Here is a 10,177-nt window from a genome sequence, read left to right on the forward strand (position 1 = left end):
GAGAGAATCGCCAATATAAAACAAAATCAAACTTTTTTTATGTCAACTTTAGTTTTACTTATAACAAAAAAAAATGATAGTTGCTAGTTTATGGTCTAAAATAAAGATTAGATTAATTGGACTGTTATAATAATGGCATGTATTAACTTTGCCAGACGGAGTACCTAATAACAGTGCAGATTTAACACTCCCCTTTTTAATAACGCGTAATAAAATAGGATATTTTTAATTTTCCACCATCACGCGAACTTTTCCGTGGAATAAAATAGAAAATTGACAATATTCGCGAATGTGGGTCGTCGTAATCGCCGTCTCGTATTATTCGAGGATTTTTAATAATTCCCACAGCCGCGTTTTAACGACTCGTTTATCTTGAACGCAAATTCTCTTTTAAGGTGAACACGACGTGGCCATTAGCGTAAAGAATACAAACCGTTTGTTTTCCATTAGCACATGTACTTATAAACTAAAAAAAAAAAGTACAAGAAGAAACGTCACTCTCATGGAATGCTTGTGCTAAAAAATTATTAAAATTTGAGGGATTTGTTTGAATGAGAATGTAAAGGTTTATTATTTTTATTACATCCCAAATTGCTTTCTGTTTATTCGCGAGCCGACTATACGATCGCCGTTTGCGTCGTATTTGCTTTTAATTATCAGGGTAGCATCATTTTCGCGTTGCGCCCTCACGATCAATCATTCAAAACTAACAGGTCGGGGCTTATTTGTGCGTAATAACAATTTGGAAATTCACGGGGGTTATAAATTGAATATAAATAAGTAAAATTTGGGAGCGGAGAAGAACACGGTGAAATGTCGATGGGTGACCCCGAAAAATAAAGCCTTAAAAACTTTTACTCCGTGTCCGGCTGGATATTGACCCAGAATACTTTCTCCACATTGGTCCATAATGAAATTTCAAGGCCAAACCCTAAACACTTGACCGGTCAAAAGAACTAGGTGTGTTTCTTAAGAAAGTAACATCTTGAATATGTATGGGAAACCGACTGGTTTATGTTTACCATCGTTCTATTTAACTATAACTTTCTAAACGGTTATAATTCTATTTAATTTGTACGATTCAATTTTATTAAAAAAAAAACTTTCATTTTCCACTTATATGAAATTCTTTCAATCAATTTTTCCAACTAAAAATATTACTTTATTAGTTTATCAAAGATTTTTTTTAAAGTTTTTAACAATTTCCGGTTTATATTGCGTAATTTTTCCGTTACTTAATATTTTCACGGTCGGCCGAGAAGTGGAAATAGAAATTCTGCGTGCAAAGCGAAGGAATTCGTTTAAAATTCCATGCTAAAAAACTTCTCGGCATGTTAATTACGTAAATAAAAACGCTCAACGAGATTTTCAACTACTTTATTCTTCCATCAGTTCACACAAAATCGGTTTATTAAATTAAATTAAAAAATTAGAATAAAATAAAGAAAAGTAATTAATCTAAAAGTAAAATAAATATCGAGAGCTCTTTGGAAAGTGAAAAACAAACGTCTCCCTAAACGCTTCTTTCCGACGTTTCGTCTTTTGATGGTGTCTTCAGGTCGTATTTATAATTTGTATCTGCCGTTTTCACGGATACGTAGCTCTCGGTGTCGCTTTTTTTCATTTCTGAGTCGTCCGACTTTAGGTAAATCGCTACATCGTTATCGTCAACTTTCTCGCCGCTCCCCTTACTTCCATTTTTGCTTTCTTCCGGTAATGCTACGACGGTATTCTTTACAGAACCTTGACTTTCTGTATCCGATCTACTATTCACCTCAATTGGTAAACTCAAATGTTCGTGAGATCCAAATTCTTGAGATGCAAATTCTTGAGATTGTTGTTGAGATATATGTTGTTGAGATACATGTTGTGGTTGTTGTTCAATAGCAGCTAAAATAGATTGTAATAACCCATCATTTAAAACTTGCTCATGCGGAATACCAGGGGAACTTGAATCAGCTCCTCCTAAAGCATCAGCTGATTGGATTTGTAAAGTATAACTTCCTAAAGCACCCTGAAGTGGGATATTGTTTAAATCTATGCTTTCCGATTTGACTAATTCTCCACCACCAAGGCTTCCCGCAAAAGATTTTGCATAAACATCTTGGGCTGCTTCACTAATTGAATTGCTAGAAGCAGCAACTTTTAACGAATGAGATCCTGATAAATCTCCCGTTGGAATTCCGTAATTAAATTGGGGAGGAATGGGTTGGGATCCATGAGAATTGCAATCATGATGATACCCATTAGAATAACCAACGGTATTAAAATCGTAACCATTCGATTGTAGAGGAAGAGCATAAGATCCTTGTTGAGAATCAACAGCGTTAAAGTTTATCTCGCTGGTTAATCCGGCAGTTGAAGAACCATGAACCAGGTTTTGGAAGGAAACTGGTCTATCGATATGAGGTAAACTGTACAAATCACTAGGTTCATTAATTTCTTCTTTGACCGGTTTTAAATTTTGATTTATATCGGGCAACGGTGGGGTTATAAAACCAGATGTTTGAGCATGTCCCGATGAGATTGAATCTCTAAATACAACAGGGCGTTTTAAACTTGCTTTAAAATTATTAGCTGGTTGGAAAAGAGGAGTTCCATACTGATTACTTGGAGTAACCCCGTAAACTCCACTTGGTGGGATCAATCCAATATCTTTCGAAAAGTGTTGAACTCCAAAAGCGCTATTCACGTTATTATAATCATTACTTTGTGTAAATTTATATCCTTTAGACGAGGAATAAGAACTTTGTGGGTTATAAGTATCAAACCCTTGCAATTCATATCCCACACTTTTTACAACTGACAAAGCGTTATCTCCACCTAAACCAATTACGCTTAGATCTTGGTGATAATTTTGTTGATTCTGATTAATTTCTTGGTGATTTTGATGACTTTGTTGATGATGTGCTTCTCCTGATATTTGCACAACCCCACCAGATCCAGTAACTGAATTTAATGGAGCACCATAAGAATCAGAAACGACACCGGCAGATTTATAATGATCTTGGAGACCCAAAGAATCAATTCCAACAGTTCCTTCTTGCGGGGGAGTAAAATCTGAGTTTATAGTAGCATCAGTGGGTTGTGGAGAACCATAACTATTCGTTGGAAGACCATAACTATTCGATGGAGGGCCATAGTTATTACTAGGTGGATTATAATTATTACTTGGTGGACCATAAGTATTTTTTGGTGGTCCATAACTATCATTTGGTGGGCCATAACTATCTTTTGGAGGTCCATAAGTATCATGAAGTGGTTTAGACACTAATCCAGAAATTGGTTGCCAACCATCATATTTAATATCTGGTGGAGTTGGTGGTGCTGGAACTCCTGGTGGGGGACCATGAATTACAGGTTGTGGAGGGCCATGAACTACGTGTTGTGGGGGACCATGAACTACATGTTGTGGATGAGCATGAATCACTGGTGGTGGTCCATATTGTTTAATGGGTTGTATACTTGGTGGTCCATAATTAACTGGTGGAGGATTTAAAATGGGAGCGTCAGGAATTGTTGGAATATAAATTGGTTTTGAAATGATTTTTGAAAGATGTGGTTTTGGTGGTCCATAATGTGGTTTTGGGGGTCCATAGACTGGTTTAGGGAAATAAGGTTTCCTTGGTGGACCATAAATTGGTTTCGGAAAATGTTGTCTAAAAGGAGGTCCATATTTAATTCTTGGCAATTTATATTTAGGTGCAAAACTAATTTTGGGCGGTGGATTTGGAACTCCGTATTGAGCCGGTAAAGGTGGAGGAACATCCGGTGGTGGTGCGGGGTAAATAATATTTTGTCCAAAATTAGGAACTCCATAAACCGGTATTGGTAAACTAGCATCCACTCCACCTATCAAACTATCTCCTATTCCACCCACTCCTCCCAGTCCACCAACTCCACCTATTCCACCCGGCGGAAGATAAGTATCTATTGGAGTTCCATAAATCCCAGTAAGATCAATAACAGCCTCTCGTTTATCAGCTTCTTGTTCGGTTTCAGCCGGAGTTGAATCGGTGACTTCCGCGGTAATATCTTTATTAATTTCCGAATTAGTTTCGGTACTGGCACTAATAGAGTCTTTTGTATTGGCACCGGAATTAACCACAGCATCGATTTGTTGGGCAGCTAGAGAGAGGCACGCAACCAAAACAAGCACCTGGGGACAAATATATCAATCAGTTTGTGAACAAAGTTGTCCGTTTCGAATAGAGCAAATTAAATCGACAATAAATATTAAAATAATCAGTAGCGCGGTAATTAAAATTACATCGTGCGTTTCGTTACACCAGAAGTGCGGCGTAAATTACGTGTCAATAATAAAGGTTCGAACTTCATCGAGCTCGCCGTTGTTTATAACTGGTTCATTATTGAAACGTTACCAGGCCACACGAAAAATCTACCAACAAAAGGGCCCAGGTTTTTAAAATTCTTTTGTTAGCAACGCGGAAATCCCAGGGACATAAACTGACCAACCTGATGCGTCCGCATTATGCGTATCCTCTTTTTTTGACTCCTTTATGTGGCACTTAACACTACAACTACAGTAACTTTATATACTACCGGTCCGTGCACTAAAAAGGGTGTCTTCACCTGGCCATCTCAACGAGTTTTTTTTAAATAATCGAAAAACTTCCAAAGATCGTTGTTATATAGAATAGCGCGGAGATGATCCCCACCTTCTTAATACAGTCGGCCCGGCCATAAAGGCATAGTAGGGATGCTAAAAAATCGACTTACGATTGGGAGAAAGTAGGATGAAGAAAGTGCATGTACAGAATAAGTATCACGCCTTGTCCGTGAATTAGAATGCAATGACGCGGTCCAAACGATGACCACACCGTTTCGTATCCTGAAGCGTTACATAAACTCTCTCGTCTTTTTCCTTTTTTATGAACCACCTTCATCTTAGTTCCAAGCATTACCATCACTATCATATATAAAATCTTTAAATTCAAATCTCAAATTTTGGTTTTATATAAAAAATGATTTTTTAAATTAATACATACTCAAAATTAAAAATTCTCCAAATTTGAATCTTTCTAATAAAATGAAAATATTTCACGAAATGCTGAAACCAAATTGATTAGGGATGGAAACAGCATACATTTATTCATTAATATTAGGTGCCTATGGAAACAAATTGTAAGTAAAGACAACCTGATAGAAAAACATTTCTAAATATCGAAAGACATTTACGAGAGATAGCAAATTTAAGACAGAAGTATGTAAATAACGGGAATCAGAGGTCAGTTGGTACACCTGAACTAGAAGAAAACATTTTGGATTTTGTGACAGATCGTAGTACTGCTAGTACTGTTGATAGCAACAATTTAGACATTTCAGAATATCCAAAGGTACGTATTGGCATGTCCTACATGAACAGCAATTGTATCCATACCATTGATCGAGAGTACAAGAATTAAAAATTGCTGGTCATCCCTCTGTGTTGCCATACTATGATGGAAAAATGTACTATTGATGCTGTGTTTTCAGAAAAAAAGTACTTTTTGTAGATAACCATTAATTTGAAAAATGCTAAAGAATAATTGTACCGAAGAAAATCCAGATTTTATGCTACGTTGAGTAATAATTTAGAATCAGTTGGAAAATTTAAGGGTTTATACCATAATAACAAATTTTTAGTGTTTCAATATTTTCAAAATTGACCTTAAACGATTTCTCATGATAACATTACACTGCTTGCCAAATTTTATCCTTCTAAGACAAATCATATTGAAAATATTTAAGAAAATGTTTAAAAATATCTTAACTTTGATGGCCTATATCTTAGCCATTTATAGGTGTAGACCAAAAATTTTTACACGAGTCGTCATCATTTTGACTCTAGTATTTGTGATTAAAATTATGCCACGACTTACAGAAACGTCCTGTATACATCTTCTTCTCAGTCGAAATCTCGTATTAGAGAATCGTACTTTCATGTGTTGCTCTACAGCGGATTTCTCCATTCATCCCTGTTTTCAGCCATCCTAAATGTAATGTTTGTGATAAGGTCAGTGTATCTTATAGGGAATCTTCCACGCGATCTTTTGCTAGATCTTCGCACCACGTGTCCAAAAAATTTTCAATGTTTCCAGTCACCAGGACTGATTATTAACTCACTAGTTTTCCTCTGTGTTCATGGAATTCTTAGCATTCCGCGCCAGCAAACATCTCCAGGGCATCCATTTTCTTTTTGTGCTTCGTTTTTAACTACCAACGCTCTGATTCATAAAGAAAAATAGAGAATACCAGGTTCATTACCAGCACATGACTTCTCCATATGTTTGTTAGTCAAGTCATGGCTTCGCGCATTTCTTCATCTCTTTCCAGTCTTTCCTCATCGTCAGCTCGTTCTCAACGCTTACGTATGCTGTGTTATTCTCGTAGAGACTCTTGATGATGATTATGAATGACATGTCTTGGTACGCCCATTTCATCCAGGATGTGCCACACATTATATCATTGAACGTAATCGAAGCCCTTTTTGTACAATAAGGTATAAATAAGTAGGCATGATAAATTCTCTAATCTTTTCTATGATTCTTATGTTTAATATTTTTTCTCGCGTTCCACGTCCTGGCACATCCCGCTTGCTCTGGTGGTAGTTGTGACAATATGTAAGGCTGTAGACGTTCTTCTAAGACGTTCTGCTAAGAACGTCTACAGCCAAGAGAGATAATTGTCACATATCTCTCTGAAACATTTTTTATGGACTGGGACATATATTATGTCGATTTAGTCCAGTCCTCAGATCCCAAATCAGCTGGCATATTCTGTGCATAACATAATATAATGTTGTCATCATTTCATCCACGACGTTATCGTGGTTTGTTTTCAGATTGGTGATTTGCTTGGTTTTAGTTTTCTGAGTGCAACACTTACTTCCTCTCTCATAACTGAGGGCTCTTTCTGTGTATTTGTTGAGATAAGTTGTTTGCAGTAACTTTTCCTTCGTTTCAACTTTTTGACCTGAGATTTGTCAGTCAACAGTACACCTCCTCCGTTCTTATTGCTCGCGATTTTATGCCTTTTCGGTTGAGCTTTAGGGAACACATTAATCAGTTGATTGGTCGAGCTTATGGCCGTTAAAATTGATTTTCTCTAATCGTTATAGTCTCGACTGGCACACAAAAAAAACTTTTATGTGACTCTCTGATATTGTCATACTTCAATTACTGTGACAGCATATACGGGGCTTTTTTTGGATTCCAGGCATCAGGGAAAAATTCAAAACCTTAAGAACTCGTGCATCCGTTTAATTTTCGGCCTGAGGAAATATGATCATGTGTCTTTTGGTTTTAAGCAGTTAAAATGGCTGAACATGAAATCTCGCAGATACATCCACAAGACCTGCTTGTATTATAGGGTCATCACTGAAGATGATAACACCTCCTTCCCACCGGACAGAATTTTTCAAACGATGTTTTTCTTATCAGATGTACACCATATACAATAATTTACCTCGGCACCTGATTGCACTGCTCCTGAACCGATTTAAAAAAAAAGCATTAAAATGTTGAGTGATGGGTGGATGACGGAGGGCTTCTGTGTGTAGGTAGCTGTCTATGTGTGAATTTAACTTTTAACTTTTATCTGTCATTCTTCTATGAGTTTTCATTATTTCCTTGCAATTATCCTATTTTTTTTTTCGTTTTGTTGTTTATTTTACGGTCTTTATTTCTGTTAAGTTGAGTATATGTTCGGGGTTTTTTCTCAATAACTAAATTAAATTTCTTTTATAATAGTTTGTGTTATTTTTTGTATTTTCATCATTTCTTTTTTTTTTGTACACCATTCTTGTACCCAATGAGGTATATTATCTATATATTATATTACTTCAAAAGATTGTACAGGGTGTCCCAATTTCGTTGTCCGCATAGGCATCTCCGAAACTAAAAGAGATAGAAAAAAAATAGCTTACATGTCATGATCTCGTTTTTCGAGAAAATGTTAATGCTGAAAAGTTCGAACAGCTGAACTGAAAATTTTGCGAAAACGATAACCACGAATATCTCATTTATTATCAAACATGGAGTATTATAAATAAAACATTATATGGGCAACTTTTTACGAAGAATTCAATACCGTAGGTAGAATTTTTTCCAATCTTTTATTTTCGAGATTTTAGACGTAACTTTATTTTTTTAAATGGAAACCATAATTGGCTATGATCTAAAATAATTTGCTATTTTCTTCTATTAACAAATATATATAGTTTGTTGGGTATATTTCTTATAGTTATTGAATAATTAATAAAAATTCTCTTTCTTCTATCTAAAACTAATGACATTATACATGGCGATCCTTATTACCAATATATGTAGGAATAATCAAACGTATATCTTTTGCTTTTATTGGTATTTTTATTGTAAACTCTGCCTGACGCATTTCGGCGATCTAAATCCAGCCCATTTGTTATTAAAAACTAAAAATAATCTTCGCAAAAAACATTTTGACCTTAGCACTTAAGAAGGAAACTAATATTTTATAGATGTACCACATAACCTAACAAAACAAGACTCCGAAGATGGCGTAGATCGCCGAAACGCGTCAGGCAGAGTTTACAATAAAAATACCAATAAAAGCAAAAGATATACGTTTGATTATTCCTAATGACATTAGTTTACATACATTGTATGTATTTAAAAGTTAATGTTGCTATAGTGATAACCATACATACTATGATGGAAAATAATGTATCCAATAATTGCCAAGGTTTGTATTTAAAAATTTGCTATAAACTCTGTTATTATGTGCTGGTGCAGAGCACCAGCATATTAAGTGTCAAAGTATAACGAAACCGAATAAAACTTTACAATTCATTTTGAAAATTATGAAAAATGAAATATGATGGTATGCTATATGTTATCAGATAAGAATGAAGTTCTCAAAGAAGATTCGGGTTCAATGATACGATTTAATTAATAGAATATAGGTGGCATATAGTATCTACCATGAAAACTTAAACTCGGGTAGGTATCTCAATACATTAAGCCAGCACATTGAGCCTTTTGTCGACAATTTGCCATTAAATATGTCTCAAATGATATATTTTCAATATGACGGAACTCCAGCATATAATGCCAGAGTTGTTACTGAATGTTTTTGAATGGAAATGTTTTCCATCATGGTATGGTTATCTCTATAGCAACATTAACTTTTAAATACATACAGTAGTTTTAGAAAGAACAAAAAGAATTTTTGCGAACTGTTCAATAACTAGTAATAATAAATAGCTGTTCGGAGTTTTCGGCATTAACAGTTTCTCGAAATACAAGATCATGACATGTAAGCTACTTTTTGTCTATCTCTTTTAATTTCGGAGATAGCCTATGCGGACAACGAATTTGGGACACCGTGTACACAAGATTGTAATTATAAAATTGCCCGAATAAAGTGATTATTATTATTATTATTTCGGAGTAAAACTGCGCGTTATCTATCCAATTTTCTTGAATGTATCACTGGTTTCGTTTTGTGTCTGTGTGTTGTTCTATTTCTAGACGTATGTCGTCAAGGTACTTATTCTTATCTTTCCTGCAGTCGTTTTTGATCTCTTTACACAGTGCTGTTAGTTTTAGGAACATAGCTTGGAAGTTAGTCGCCCTTGTCTCGATATCCCGAAAAATATCTGTTTAGACATTGTTGTCGTATATCTTCTTTGTTTTGCAGTTTTGTGATGAGCAAGTAACAGCGATATATGTTGCACTCTCATTTCATTATTCAATTTCCTAACTGTAGACGCGCTAGCTAATCCTAATCTGTGTCGCCCGGTATTGGTTTCTCTCCTGATCTCTATTAACCTACGAAGTTACCAAATTATACATTACCTGCTTTTTAATTACCTAGGCATTAATGAGTAAGAAGGAAATCATCAACCAGATAAAACAGTTTTCAATCAACTACGTATCAAAGAGCTATTACGCAGGTTGAAAGATGAAGGCTGTGGAACAGATTAAAAATGAGTATAAAATCACTACAGATAAAATGAGCTGATTGGGAAGAAACTCCCAGTACACTGATAGACTCGATATTTTTGGACGATAATCAGCAAACTGAAACCATGGAGGAGAATAAAATTAGCTACTAATTACATGTTCCCAAAGATGTACATATAATCAAGGAAAAGCGGCTGTAATAAAAAATGAATCTGCCTGCTCATCTACCTACA

General features: G+C 35.4%; 1 protein-coding gene across 1 annotated transcript; it reads right to left on the reverse strand.

Moving 5' to 3' along the window:
* Positions 1-1,361: 1,361 nt before the first annotated feature.
* Positions 1,362-4,599, reverse strand: LOC111413908 (uncharacterized). Its single transcript, XM_023045047.2, has 2 exons — positions 4,477-4,599; positions 1,362-4,159 (listed from the first exon to the last, which is right to left on the reverse strand). The coding sequence occupies exons 1-2, from the start codon at positions 4,489-4,491 to the stop codon at positions 1,514-1,516; spliced, it is 2,661 nt and encodes an 886-aa protein (XP_022900815.2). The 5' UTR covers positions 4,492-4,599; the 3' UTR covers positions 1,362-1,513.
* Between the last annotated feature and the right edge of the window lie 5,578 nt (positions 4,600-10,177).

The sequence above is a fragment of the Onthophagus taurus genome, chromosome 8 (assembly GCF_036711975.1).
Source record: "Onthophagus taurus isolate NC chromosome 8, IU_Otau_3.0, whole genome shotgun sequence".
Lineage (NCBI taxonomy): Eukaryota > Metazoa > Arthropoda > Insecta > Coleoptera > Scarabaeidae > Onthophagus > Onthophagus taurus.